This window comes from Podarcis erhardii, assembly GCF_964252035.2.
Source record: "Podarcis erhardii genome assembly, chromosome: Z".
In the NCBI taxonomy this organism is placed as follows: domain Eukaryota; kingdom Metazoa; phylum Chordata; class Lepidosauria; order Squamata; family Lacertidae; genus Podarcis; species Podarcis erhardii.
The window spans coordinates 4,474,046-4,488,262 of record NC_138504.1 but is presented as its reverse complement, the minus strand read 5'-3'; the positions used below and the strand labels follow the sequence as shown (position 1 = coordinate 4,488,262).

General features: G+C 44.0%; 2 protein-coding genes across 8 annotated transcripts in view; one reads left to right on the top strand and one right to left on the bottom strand.

Moving 5' to 3' along the window:
* The window catches only part of ARHGEF6 (Rac/Cdc42 guanine nucleotide exchange factor 6), a 370,252-nt gene that overhangs the window by 174,489 nt on the left and 181,546 nt on the right, over positions 1-14,217 (top strand). The window lies entirely within an intron of this gene.
* Positions 2,956-14,217, bottom strand: part of TAF1 (TATA-box binding protein associated factor 1) — a 56,351-nt gene continuing 45,089 nt past the window's right edge. For 5 of the 7 annotated variants that reach the window (XM_081848276.1, XM_081848277.1, XM_081848273.1 and 2 more), the window contains 9 exons: positions 14,030-14,097; positions 12,810-12,932; positions 11,952-12,044; positions 11,315-11,399; positions 9,959-10,026; positions 9,755-9,871; positions 8,030-8,177; positions 6,478-6,652; positions 2,956-3,210 (listed from right to left, as the gene is read on the bottom strand). In XM_081848276.1, the coding sequence (XP_081704402.1) occupies positions 3,135-3,210; positions 6,478-6,652; positions 8,030-8,177; positions 9,755-9,871; positions 9,959-10,026; positions 11,315-11,399; positions 11,952-12,044; positions 12,810-12,932; positions 14,030-14,097 (953 nt within the window). In that variant the 3' untranslated portion in view covers positions 2,956-3,134. The remainder of the gene's footprint in view (positions 3,211-6,477; positions 6,653-8,029; positions 8,178-9,754; positions 9,872-9,958; positions 10,027-11,314; positions 11,400-11,951; positions 12,045-12,809; positions 12,933-14,029; positions 14,098-14,217) is intronic. The other 2 variants (XM_081848275.1, XM_081848278.1) reach the window with 2 other exon arrangements.

Below are 14,217 nucleotides of genomic sequence, written 5' to 3'. Positions count from 1 at the left end.
ATGGGGGGACGAATGAGGGAGACACCCCCACCCCACCCCACCCCCACCCTTTTTCATGAGAGCAAGGCGCACGTGCTCTGGTACCTGATCTGGTACCATCAAGGGATCTCTTCTTTGAAGCTCTTTTTCCAAACCATTGGCTGATGTCAAAACAAAATAAAAATATTCCTTCCATTGGCTGATGGTTGGCTCCGAGCCCCTGATCATCTTGATTGCCCGACTCTGCTTATTTGGACCTGGAAGCAAGCCCCACTGAACTCACTGGTGGTTGTTTCCAAGGCAGCGTCCAGGGCTCATGCCGCAAACCAATTTTTATTTCTCTTGGGACAAAGCAGCATTTTTGCTGTGCCTCCCAAAGTATGGTTACCAGATGTCCTCGTTTCCCGGGGACAGTCCCCAGATTTATGAATCTGTCCCTGGACAAAATCCGTCCCCAGAATGTCCCCAGATTTCATTTAATGTCACCGGATTTATATTTTAAGTATTGTAGATTTATTAGTAGGGATTGAATGTTGCGTGATTGGTTCAACGGCACAAGACACATCATATGGGGACTTCTGGTGAAGCAAAAGGGCGGGCACCATGGCAACAAGCAGCTCTTGAAGCCAGCCAGAACCAACTGCACTGCCAGGCTGGCTCTGGGCCCAAGACCCCACTTGATGAATTTCAGTGGGAGGTATGGTGGACTTGGGCTCCCCTTTTTCAGCAGACAGCCAGTCCACTATCCCTCAGACCTTGTGGGGGGCCAGACTATATTTTGGGGGAAAAGAAGAAAAGAATGAATTCCTATGCCCCACAAATAACCCAGAGATGCATTTTAAATAAAAGGACACATTCTACTCATGCAAAAACACGCTGATTCCCAGACCGTCCGTGGGCCGGATTGAGAAGGCGATTGGGCCGGATCTGGCACCCAGGCCTTAGGTTGCCTACCCATGTTCTAGACCCTCCACCCAAAGCACAGTTCCCTGTATACACCAGTGGCAGAGCATATGCCCACACTGCCCAGGGCGCACACGCCACATTTCAGGGTAGGAAAGGCATGGGAAACCTGCCACCCACTCTCCTCCTGCTCTCCTCCCCCGGGTAAGGCCTGACCCGGGGCAGAGCTGCGCCAGGCACAAGCTGTGCAGCTCCTTGCTCAGAGCCAGGCTCTGATAAAGGAGTCTGCTGTAGGGGAGCCTGTTTGCGCCCCTTCACAAAATTGTGCACGGGGCCACTGACACCCACCCCCCGCCCACGCTACGTATCTGGCATGCACCCATTCGCCCTCTCATGGTTATATCTTTCAAAGTGGTTTGGGATCTGCAACTGTTAAACTCTGCCCTTTATTCAAACTAAAACCACACACCAGACTTTATAGATACAGGGTTATTCAGAGTTTGGTTAAGTGTTCCTCAGCTATGATCAAAACCTGTGAGTGATAACTTGCTTGCTTGGAAGCAAAAGGGTATTTAGAGCCAAGCATATGTGACCTAGGGATGTGGATGCAAGTCATCCATTTAAGCTCCTAAATTGGCAATGCTTTTCAAAAACGCCAGGGATGGACAAATTAGCACAAACTGTACCACAAATATACATACATACATACATACATACATACATACATACAGCAATTGCATTGTTTGGCAAAATTGGACTTTTATTTATTTTTTATTCAAAATTATAACAAGACATATTATCCAAAAACATATCATCCTTATTTCCCCCCCATTTTTCCTCCCTCCCCCTCCCCCCTCCCCCTCCCACACAGAACCCACCCCCAGACTTCCCTCAGTTCCAGTCTTTGGTTTTTCTAATAATGCTGTTTTCTGCATGTTACAAAGTTGTATAGATCCTCAAACTGTTTAGCTGATTATTATCAATAAAAATATTGTGAATGTTTATTCAAAACCTGCCAAGGTGTCCAGTTCACTTTGTTGGGTCTTCAGATGCTTTGTAAAAGGTTCCCATTCATCCTTAAAGTCACAGTTATCCTTGTCCCGTAGCTTATATGTCAGTTTTGCCAGTTCTGCATAGTCCATCAATTTTTCTTGCCATGATTCTTTAGTTGGGGTTTCTTCAGTCTTCCATCCTTGTGCTACCAGAACTCTCGCGGCCGTTGTCGCATACATGAAGATGTTTTTCAACTTTTTGGGCAGGTCTTTCCCTACAATCCCCAACAAAAATGCCTTGGGTTTTTTAACAAATGTTAAATGGAACATTTTCTTCAATTTGTTGTATATCATTTCCCAAAATGTTTTAATTGCCTTACAATCCCGCCACATATGATAAAATGTTCCCTTTTTCTTACACTTCCAACATATATTTGAACTAGTTTTGTACATTTTCCCTAACTGCACTGGTGTTGTGTACCATCTGTACATCATCTTCATGTAATTCTCCTTCAATAGGGAACAATCTGTAAATTTTAAGTCAGTTTTCCACAATTTAACCCAATCTTCCATCATAATGTTGTGACCTACATCTTGTGCCCATTTAATCATAACTGATTTTACCTCTTCATCTTTCGTCTCCCATTCTAATAGTATGCTGTATGCGGCATTCAGTAGTTTCACTTTCCCTTCAATCACTTCCATTTGAAACCTAGATCTAGTATAACTAAAGCCTTTCTTGCTGTCTTCTTTATGTGTTTCATATAGTTGTCGATAATAATAATAATAATAATTTACTATTTATACCTCGCCCATCTGGCTGGGCTTCCCCAGCCACTCTGGGCGGCTTCCAATAAAAAATATTAAAATACTCTAATACATAATGCAACCAACTCTGAAAGTGGTCTTTGATCTCATCATAATCTCTTAATTTCCATTTTCCATCATGTTCCTTTAATAAATCAGCATATGTGAGCCATTTTCCTTTCTTTCCAAGCGGTTTGAGCAGTAATGCTTCATGTGGTGAGAGCCAAATTGGACTTTTAGAAGGAGTGCTTGTATGAACAAAAAACAACTCTCGTGCAGTTAAGGGTAATTTTTAATATACCTTTATATACATCCTAAACACAATATTGATTCATAAAAGAATGAATCAACAACAAGTGTCTCAGTTTAGCAGCAGCGTTTCATTGGATAACAATGAAAAATCTATACACTGAGACCATGATGCAATCTTATCATGATCCCCAATAAAGTGTTTTATTCATCTGAATCCAGATCACTGTCCCCTGCAATGGAAGGGAGGTCGTCACTTTCTTCCTCGTCCTCGTGGCTACTGGAAAAGAAAGAAATCTCATGATGCTGCTGTTATTTATCATGTGTACTGAGTGTGGGAAAACTTAGAAAGACGATAGACCGACGCTACCTGTTGTTTATATACAAACTTTACAGCAACACAAGTGTGAGATGCAGCTGGGCAGGTCATCTTCCTAATCCAATTCTAACAGCTAAGGGAGTCAAACAAAGTTGCATATGGGCCCCTTTTTGTTTAACATTTATTCCCTTAGTAAACATCTTCGAGGGACAGATATACATGGCCCAAAAGGCAGATAAAATGTTGCCTATCCTGCTTTATGCAGATAATGCTGTCATCCTGTCTCAGACACAGATTGGTCTTAAGATTGCTCTTAAGAAACTAGTCCAACACTGTATGGAGGATCAATTAGCAGTAAACTACCAAAAAACAAAAGTCATGGTTTTCTCCAATAGAAGGAAAACCTACAGGTGGTGCATAGATAACCAAGACATTGAACAAGTCACCTGCTTCAAATATCTAGGGGTTGTCTTTCAAGCTTCAAGAAAGAAAACTGCCCCTATTAATCACATTTCCTCTATGGCCTAAAAAAGTACTGCAGCAATCTTAAGATTCCATTGAGCAAAGGGAGGAAATTTTTATCCCAGCTGCTATCAAACTATTTGCTGCAAAATCCATAGCACAATTATTATATGGTGCACAACTAGTCCCCCTCTCTAATCTGAACCCCTATGAAAAACTACAATCAGGATTCCCAAGGTCAGTTCTCCAAATCCCTAAATGTGTCCCCAATGCAGCCCTGTAGACTGGAGATGGGCCTAAATAGGATTGAAGCCGAAGTGTGGCTAGTTACTCTGTACACATGGCTAAGACTTAATAAGACCTCAACTGGGCTGCTTTCTTTGACACTGATTGATAATTATCAAATAAAATGGTGGAAGGGCATCACAAGAAAACTGGCTTTATATGGCCTTTCTCCTGAATATATTTTAGGTCTGGAAATGGGAAGGACTAGCTCTTAATTAATTAGAGAATTAATTAGAGAATTAAGTATCTTAAATAATTAGAGAACGAATCTGGGACAGAGAATTCCAAAATGATCTTAATCAATCCTCCTAAATTTGTAAATTTTTACACAAACTTCAAAGATCCTATCCAGTAAATTATTTAAGTGCACTGGACAACTCTAAACACTGTTGGGCATTTTCCAGAGCCCGCTTTAATGTTCTCCCTTCAGCATTATTAGCGGGCAGAGCTGCGGCTCCAACCTGGTGGAACGCTCTCTCACAAGAGACAAGGGCCCTGCAGGACTTGACATCTTTCCGCAGGGCCTGCAAGACAGAGCTGTTCCACCTGGCCTTTGGTCAGGGCGCAGCCTGACTCCCTCCTCTGGCAATCTTTACAAAACTTTAGTTTATGGTTGCCATCAATTTTGATTTTAATTCATTTTAATCCATTTTTATAATGTTTTATAATGTTGTACTGTTTTAGTGTTGTTAGCCGCCCTGAGCCCGGCTTCGGCTGGGGAGGGCGGGATATAAATAAAATTTATTATTATTATTATTATTATCATGACATCCCAGTCCAACAGAGATTCTACCCATGCAATTCTGACGAGATTTAATCCACTGGGCCCATTCTTCTATACTGCCCACTGTATCATGATACCCAAAGAGAGCTAATTCAACAGTTACTAAGGAAATTACCTGGCTGCTCAGAGGAAACCTATGTTAAATATCTTCTTGCTGACAAAAGATCCAAATATCACCAGGCCTGTCATTAAATTCTGTTTTATGGCAACGAGGACAAGACAGGCTGCAGTGACAGCGATAGTTGATGAATGAGTACTGATTTTAAACTCTGGAACATAGGTTTTGGCTGAAGGAGTGCTATTTTAAATGCAAATAAGCTTATAGGGAATTTTCAAGGGGCGGGCGCAGTAGACAAAATTGTTCCTGTTGTTAATTCTGCTGTCTGGACTTTGACCTCAATAAAGAAAATAAGTTCATGTGTACTGATCACTCTACAGAAGAGAAACAATATAGTGAAGGAAAACACGAAAGTGTGATACACTGCAAATGCAGAGGAGCATTCACTTGGTGCTTCTCTGAACATTTTTATCACCGCAAGTGCATGGTTTCTGATTCGTTAGGAATGCAAGAAGAGCCTGGCTGCTGGATCTAGTCCAGCATCCTGTTCCCACAGTGGCCAAACAGATGCCTATGGGAAGCCTGCAAGCAGAACATGAGCACAACAGCAATGCTCTTCCCAACTCCAATTCCCAGCAACTGGCATTCGGAGGCATAATGCCTCTTACCCTTGTGGTAAGTAGCCATGGATAGACTTTTTCCTCCATGAATCTGTCTGATCTTTGAACACCATCCAAGCCATCTCATTTGTGCAGCCATCCTTCAAGGTGTGCATCTGGTGCAGCAATACCACCGCAACCCTACCACTCAAGACTGCTCCCATCAGAGGCAAGATTGCTGTGTGGAAGGTGGTTATGCAAGCATTGCAGGCAGAATCAGATGCAAATGGTGTTAAGAGACTGAACATTTTAGCATCAGAATGAACCTTTCATGAGCAGTGCTCTAAGGCAACTGCATAGGTTTAAACCTGCATGGCAACATCATAGAATCATGGAGTTGCATTGTTGGAAGGGACCCCAAGGATCATCTAGTCCAAACCCCTGCAATGCAGGAATAAGATTATTACTCCCCTCATGAGATGAATGTGTGCTACCGCACTTTCTATTTTTATGTATGTTCAAGAACTAATCCACGTAAATGTTTAAAGAATAGGGAAGACTAATCCTGCTCATGACTAGGGTTATAAATCACATCTGCAAAGAAGCCAGGATTGGCTCATGGGGGTTACTACTAAAGTACCAAACATGTTTTTGTTTGGTGACTGATGGAATTGCAGCAATTGAGAAATGAATTGTTTAAATTGTTTTAGTTGCTGTGCTTTATGTTAATTTTAGATGTTTGTTGTTGTTTTTGCTGGGCTTTTTCTTGCTGTGTGAGTTCCCTCCCCAACCCCCACTTTGGTTTTAGAGTTTAATGGTGTACTGCATTTCGTATTTTCTTGTATGAGCAGACTGCCCAGAGAACTTGGTTGGATGGGTGGTATGAAAGTGTAACAGTAAACAGAAGAGCAGTAAAGAACAGGGAGGCCCACAACTCAAAGGCAGCTCATAAGAGTCATCTGAACTGAGCACAGCCAACCTGCTTTTGAGACAACCAAACACTCCTTAATGGCTCCAACAGCACACTTGTCTATGGTTACCTGGCACTGCTATACTCCGTGGCATGTGAAATCTTCCCTGCTGCCTCATACGACATCATGCTGTCTTTGTTGTCTTTGTCTATTTGCACATTCTCTTGAAGAACACAAGGCTGTCTCGGTCTCACTGCAGAGGATCCTGCACCTGAATCTCTGCTACTTTCACTTTGCTGGATTGCTGCACAACAGGACAGAAAATGGGTAGCCATAATAAAGTTACCCAAGCCTGCTTTATCCCCCGGGTCACCTGCAAATGGCTCCAAGGATATTGCTCTCCTTTGAGTAGTTTTATCATCCTTCAGAAGGTGGCTAAGCTGCAGTTCAAATAAGAACCTCAAAAGCATTTTGCATTTGAACAAAGTCAGCCACTGGAAAAGTTAGTGCCACGTGATAAACTAGACTAGAGGAAGTTTTTTCAGTCTGGGGTCCCCCATTCTCACATGGAATCTTCCATTCATGTGTACTATGTTTCCGCCATCCTCAGCTTTCCTTTCTCAGCATTTAACAGCTAGGCATCTCCGATAATCATTTGCTCTACTGCAGAGGCAGTAAACTTTTAAGTCAAAAGTTTGATTCCCCTGAGAGAAACTGGTGGGGAAGAGTCTACTGACAATGGGGAGGAGCCAAAGCTGAAATCGGAAGAGTCTCCATCTGCATGCTCTCCCCTGCTTCCATTCATTCACACATCCCTATGGCCCCTTGCATACTCATTCTCCCCATCCACACATAGTCATTTCAGTCACCATTCATCTTATCTCTACTCTCCCCATCCCCACTGCATGACAATTGGTCATAGAAAAAAAAGTCACAAATGGGACCTTTTTCTTAAGCCGAGTTGTCATGCAGGGAGCACAATTTTTAGGCTTTGCAGCATGTGGAGATGGGAGCATTACTCCACCCCTCCTTACATTCTAGCCCCCACCCCAAAGAAGGCCCCCCCCCCATCAGCACTGCAATTAGACTTAGGAAATAATGTGTTCTAGAGTTGTTTCCCCCTAATCCTGCATTAGAATGAGAGGGCTGCTGCCCCCTACTGCCAAAGAAAAAAACCTCTACCCCATAAGCATAGCAATTAGGCTTAGAGGGGGAGAGGTTAATAACCACACCGGGGTGCAGAAGAAGAGATGGGGAGTGGGGAGATCCAAAAGGCTCTGTGGATTGGCTAGGAACATCTTGCCCCTGGTTTAAGCAAGCTGGGAGGAGAAAGGAAGTGAGGAGTCTTGGCTTAAGATGCTTCCTCACTAACCACAAACTTCAACCAAGGACAAACTCTGGCAACAGCTTGTGGTCAGTTTGCAGGGTCCTGGTAAGTCACAGCAACTGAAAGGAATGTACATTTGCCTGAATTCACAAGCGTTTGCTTCTTGCTAATAGCCAAAGGACCACAGCACAATGGCAGAGCACCTGCTTTGCACGCAGAAGGTCCCAGGTCCAACCCCTGGCTGATCTGGAGCCCTAGAAACCACTGCCAGCCAGTGTAGGCAATCATGAGTTAGATGGAGCAATGGTTTAACTCAGCGTAAGGCAGTTTGCTATGTAAAGAGTGAAAACTTACGTGTGACAGTGTCATCGTCTTCCTTGCCACTGCTGTCACTTTCCTCGTTATCTGACAGGGTCAAGTCTTCATAATGCATGCTCGCCTGAGGCTGCTGCACTGAGCCTTCTTCCTTTTCACCCAGGTCTCTGTTTTCATCTTCCGCTTCCTGTCATGATGGAACAACCAGTGGTAGAAAGGAGGTTGCAGAGAATTTCCTGGCATATGCAGAAGGTAGCTAGCTGCTCTCTAAAAATGGCCCTGGCAAACTGCAGTTGTTTCAGAAATAAACCCAAGTGCCTGCATCACCAGCCGCACTAGTACTTACTTCTGCAGTATTTTGCAGCAAGCAGATGATTTGCAACCACCTTGCACACAAGGTTGCTCTACTCATCTATACTCACAACAACCTTGCAGAGTGAGTGAGGCAGAGCCAATGATTTGCCCAAAGTCAGTGGGAATCTGAGCCTCCAGCAGTGAATAAAATAATGAAACATCAGATGACATTAAAAGCTGTGGAACAGAACACTTCTGTTATGGGCAAGACGGTTTGAGCACATAATGCCAATCCTGGCCCACAGCACCGGCTGCCAATTAGTTTCCAGACCCAATTCAAAGTGCTGATTTTGACCGAGAGAGCCTTGAACAGCTCAGGACTGCAATACCTCAAGGACCGCTTGCCCCCCCCCCCCATGTGAACTGACCCAGACCCTGCAATCGTCATTGGAGGCCCTTCTTCATGTGCCCACTTCATGGGAGGTCCGGAGAGTGGCAACATGAGACTCCCCAGAGAGGCTCACCTGGCACCTTCATTATACACCTTTAGGCACCAGGAGAAAAAACATTCCTCTGTAACCAGGCTTTCGGCTGATGAAACAATCTATGGCCTTTTAAACTGTGTGCTGAGGAGTTATTGCTTTTGTTTGCTACAATTGCACTTTTTGTTTTTATATTGTAAACCACCCTGTAATCCTCAGGAATGGCATAAAAATTGTAGTAGTAATCGTAATCGTAATAGAGAGCTACAACTAGCCTGTAATTTCTGTGCTGCTTTAACGCTGTGTATACCTGTGATTTTTGTTACTAATTTGTTGTTGTTTTTTTAAGTGCAAGTCGCCTTTGAAGCCTTGAATGTAAAGCAACCTAGAAATATTTTCACTGATTCAGTAACAATAACTATTCCTGAAAGCCTGTTGAATAACTGAAGTGGCAGCCATGTAAAGTTCTTGTGCCTGCCATATGAAAGAAATGCTGGTGGCCAGGGCAAAGCTGCCTTACACCAGGTCAGACAACTGCCCAACTAGCCCAAGTACTGTGTTCTCTCACAGGCAGCATTGGCTACTCTGACTCTGTGTGAAGATGGGGCTCTTCAAGCTGGTGGTCAGCAGCTCAGTCTCTAGCGCGCACACACCCATTTAAAAAGGAACAGGTACCAGGTGATAGGAAAACCTCCTCCTTGTCTAAGACACTGGAGAGAATCAGAGTAGGCAATGCTGCCTGCTAAAGTAGCCAGGAAGGGCCTAGCTGGCCAATGGGCTCTTTCCCAGCCAGATGGTCTCCCAGTGCTACTAGGCCCAGCATGGAGGTGTGGCTCAGAAATCTAATAAAGCAGAACAACATAGGCAGGGTTGAGTCAGAAAGAAGCACATACATTATCCCTGCTGCAGCCACCATCCCAAACTGCAGCCACAGGTCTTGATGACAGAAGACGGTCCCTGAAAAGAGAGCTTTGGCAAGCAGCCTCACCTGGGGCATGCAGGGCTGAGAGCTGGTTGGGTCAAAGCTCTCCAGGTCTGCCTCCTCTAAGGCTGCTTTGTTAACAGCAGAGATATCCTTCTCAAGCTGGGTCAAGTGCTCATCATACTGAAGAAGCAGAAAGACAGAGAAAGTAAGTGTTTGCTGAAGAATTAAAAACAGTCCTTGGCAGCATTGGCTTGCTGGGCCACCTACCTCTCCTAGTGCCTTGTAACAGATGTCCACCATCTTCTGAGCTGTTTTTGTGTTCTGGCTGTCAGGACCTGAATTGGAGATACAAACAAACAAACCACATCTCCTTAATGCTGCTCCTTAAGACCTGAGCACACAAGAAAGCCACAGGAATAAGCAACCCACTTCCAAGTGGTCCTCTTCAGGGCCAAGGTCCATGCTTCCTTGTGATATGCACCCAGAGCTTTCCAAAGCTTTACCATTGTTCACTGGTGGCAACCGAATGTGGTATTCTTCAAAGGCTCTCTTCCCTGCAGAACTCCTTAAGGTTTCCTTAAGCTCTGACCATGTAAGACTCCTGAACCTCCCCTCCCCCAAGCACATTTTAAGAGGCCCTGAGATTTAATCAAAACCAATACTCTAGTCCATGAGCAGGTAAACTTTCAAGGCCTGTCTGCCAATTCCCGCTCCCCAGGGGCCATATGCCTGCAGTGGAAGTGAGCATTGCACACTCTCAACATGCACACCAGACATTCAGCCCCTCCTCAGCTAATCAACACAAACCAGCTAGCTTGAGGAGAGGAATCCCCCCTTTCCACTCAATCAAATGATCTATCTGATAATGTGGGAGATAGTAGGTTGCATGTCCACCAGGGAGCTGGACTCAGTGGAGAGAATTAAAAGCTCTCTGGCTTTCTCAGCGCTGTGACTGCCCCTTTGCTACCAAAATTGGTGGGATCTTGCGGGACAGAAAAAATTGCTGGATGGGGAGGACAGATTAGAAGCCCCAGGCTGGGGATTAACCAGCCCTCCTATATTCTGTTCATGCCTGCTTACAAAGCAGTATTGGACCCCTTAGAGCTGAAGAAGCTTAACAGAAAAGTCCCCAGAAGAAGCAATTTTCATTAAGGGAACTAGCTACATTTTGGAAAAGCATACATTAATGTCTTAATGAGTAGATGTGGAGTCACATTCAGGTCTTGCCCTTATTGCTGGCATCTGTCTGTCTCAAGAGACAATGGAGTGTGCCTCTGGGGATAAAGACAAACTGCTTCATTAGCAGCATCAAAGTGACCTCCCCGGAGCACAAGCCTGGGCAGTGTGTCTGGAGGTCCTGGGCTGCCCAGCTGGCAAGACCCCTCTCTCAGCCTCACTGATGTGGTCCAAAGGAAAGCAGAGCAAGATGTTTGGCACTAGCTGGGCTGCAGGAGTTGCCAGAAGGAGGCCTACAAGATGCCATCTAACTGCCATCCAGATTTGTGTAGGGTTTACTCCTTAGCCTTTTCTTCTCGCAAAGGTGCCCCACAAAGCCCCGATAACTCTCTGTAAATGTGAGTCAAAGGGCTGCAGACATGGCAAGGAGCCAAGAGGGTCTCTTACCATTGTATTTAATGCTGTTGGCAAGGATCAGTTTCACGTCATCCATAAAGACTTCTCGGTTCTGGTATTTATGTCTGGAGATATTCTAGAATGAATGAATAGGAGACAAGATGGGAATGTGAAGCCTTAAGGAGGCAATATGAATTCTTGATTCTGGCATACAAAAAGTCTGAAGTGGATCCTTTACGAGGACCCTTTCTTCCTTACCCTTCACTAATATTTTGGAGTGTCCTGGTGATTCCTTTCACATATAGAACTGCTTCTCCCCATCACAACCTCCCTGATTGCTCAACATGACCCAAGCCAGAGTTACAAAATACAGCACATGTCTTTGAGTTATTTATTTTCCCCATGACTTTTTGGCCTCCAAGTCAGCAGCTGGTGGCTGAGATTAGGCAAGCAGAATTTCTTCACCCTCAGCCCACATTTCCATATTCCAGTTCTATTCCTGGTATTTTATCTGGGATTTAACATGCTGCCATCAACCTTGGGCCTTTTCTGCCAAGGCTTCTTTTATTTCATTTAACTAAATTTATACATTGCCTGATTGTAAGAAAACCTTGAAGCAGTTTACAAAAGACAGTTCTGAGAAGCTGCAACATAAACCAACAACAGCTGCACCCTTCAAAGTTCGCACCTTGCTGATAGTCCTCAGGTCCATCGGGCTGACAATGACTTTGTAATATTTTGGCACGCGTCTCCTGTTTACAGGACGGAAAAAGAGCCTGGCCTGCAAGCAAAAAGAGGGTAAAAAGAGAATGAGCAAGCAAGTCTTGCACGGTGAATTGCATGCTGGATCCAGTATCTGCATAAGACACTGAAAAGCTTTTGTACAACATCAAGCTGAATCTAGAGGGAACATCCCATTATCTGCCAACAAATCCTAAGTCCTCTGGAGGTGCCTGGATTCTACCATAGCATTTTCATCAAACCCAAAGTAAGGAACTCCAGAGCCAGATAATTTTGGAGCTGTGCAGCATCAGCATTTGTTAAATGCAGTGCTGCTCAAATACAGCTCAGGAACCATATACAGTGGTACCTCGGGTTACAGACGCTTCAGGTTACAGACTCCGCTAACCCGGAAGTAGTACCTCGGGTTAAGAACTTTGCTTCAGGATGAGAACAGAAATCGCGCAGCGGCAGCGGGAGGCCCCATTAGCTACAGTGGTACCTCAGGTTAAGAATGGTTTCAGGTTAAGAACGGACCTCCAGAACTAATTAAGTTCTTAACCCGAGGTACCACTGTAGTCCCACCATCCTGCTTGCACAGCAGCCAAGTGGAGGCCAGTGGAAAGCCCAAAAGGAAGACATGAGTGTAACAGAAACTATCCCCACTTGTGATTCCCAGCAACTGGTATTTAGAAGTGGAGGTAGAACATAGTCATTGTGGCTAGAAATCACTGATAGCTTTATCCTCCAAGCACAAGGCTACTGTGACAGTCCCCTTTTCCACAAGCTCTTTTCCATCACCACCAAATGCTAAGGGCAGACATACATGAGGAACAGCCTTTATCTTCTGGGATACAATCTTGTCCAGAATATAGGAGAAGGCCGCTTGATGAACATCATCCAGAAGGCGATTAATTGCCTTTTCCAAACGAGCCAGTTTATCTTCCTTCTGAAAGGACACCAAGGTACAGAAACACACTCAGCTCCAGAGCAACTCCTTTATAGCAACCCACATTTTGCTGAACACTACTCAACGGCAGGGCACCTCCTTTGCATGCAGAAGGTCCTGGGTTCAATCCTTGGCATTTCCAGGTAGAGCTGTGAATGTTTCCTACCCGATACCCTGGAGAGCTAAATGAGTTAAGATGGAACAATGGCCTGACTCAGTATGGGGTGGTTTTCTATGTGCCTACTGTATTTTTATTGCTTATGTAATTTCAAAAATATATTTCAGCATCTTCTGTTCCTATCCAATTACCAGTAGTTCAGGTTTTAAAACAGAAGGCATTCACACATGTCCCATCTTTATTCATAAGGAAAGTCAGCTACAACTCAAAATCTCCAGCAATTTGGGCTGGTTTTCTCACATGCAACATGACCCATAAAAGAAGCTTATTGTTCACATTCTCTCAGTTACCTGGAACTGTCTTTTTTCATTTTCACTAATACCACTATTATTAAAAAGCACTACATTCCAGTTTTAAAAAAATTTATAGTTAAAATAAGCTGTAGACAAACAAGATCATGTTTTACCATTAAATAAATTGGTGTCCTTTTTGGAGAAATGTTTTTTTTCAACAACCAAAAATTTTGTTGTTTGTGTTCATATTTTGTGTGTGATTCTGATTCTGATTCTGTCCTTCCAGCAATAAGTTTTGTTTAATTAGATAATGACCATGGAATCTTTCTCACCCACAGCTAATACAACATTCACAATCTGTTTGGAAATCTATTCTGCACTTTCAAATTTAGTAACTTTCAGTTAAAATCCAGAAACCAAAATTAGTATTGGATAGTAAAGTCACCATTCAAACTCTACCACTAAAAACTGTTAATTCAAGAGAGCAGGTCCTATGCTCAGCTCCTAACGCAAGCATCCAACAAACCACTCTGGCTGCCTTTAGTCCTTTCAAGAGAGATCTCCCTTCAGTCCAGAATCACCAAACTGTTTATGCAAACAGCTCAGCCCTAAAAGTACCCTAAGTGGCTAAGCAACGCCCTTACCTCCAAGCCACAAGCAACCCCTCCCTCCACAATCTGACTTGCCTCTTTCAATTTTTGATCACCGAAGTCCAGCATTGACTGAGCAATCTGAGTCAACTTGTGCTCTGGCCCTGCAAACACACAGCAGAAACCTTTATTGTGGGATGGTGTTGTTGTGAACTGTCTTGACAAAAGGCAAGTTACACATTTAAGATTACATGTGGTTAAGTTGGTCCTGTTCCCCAGTGGTA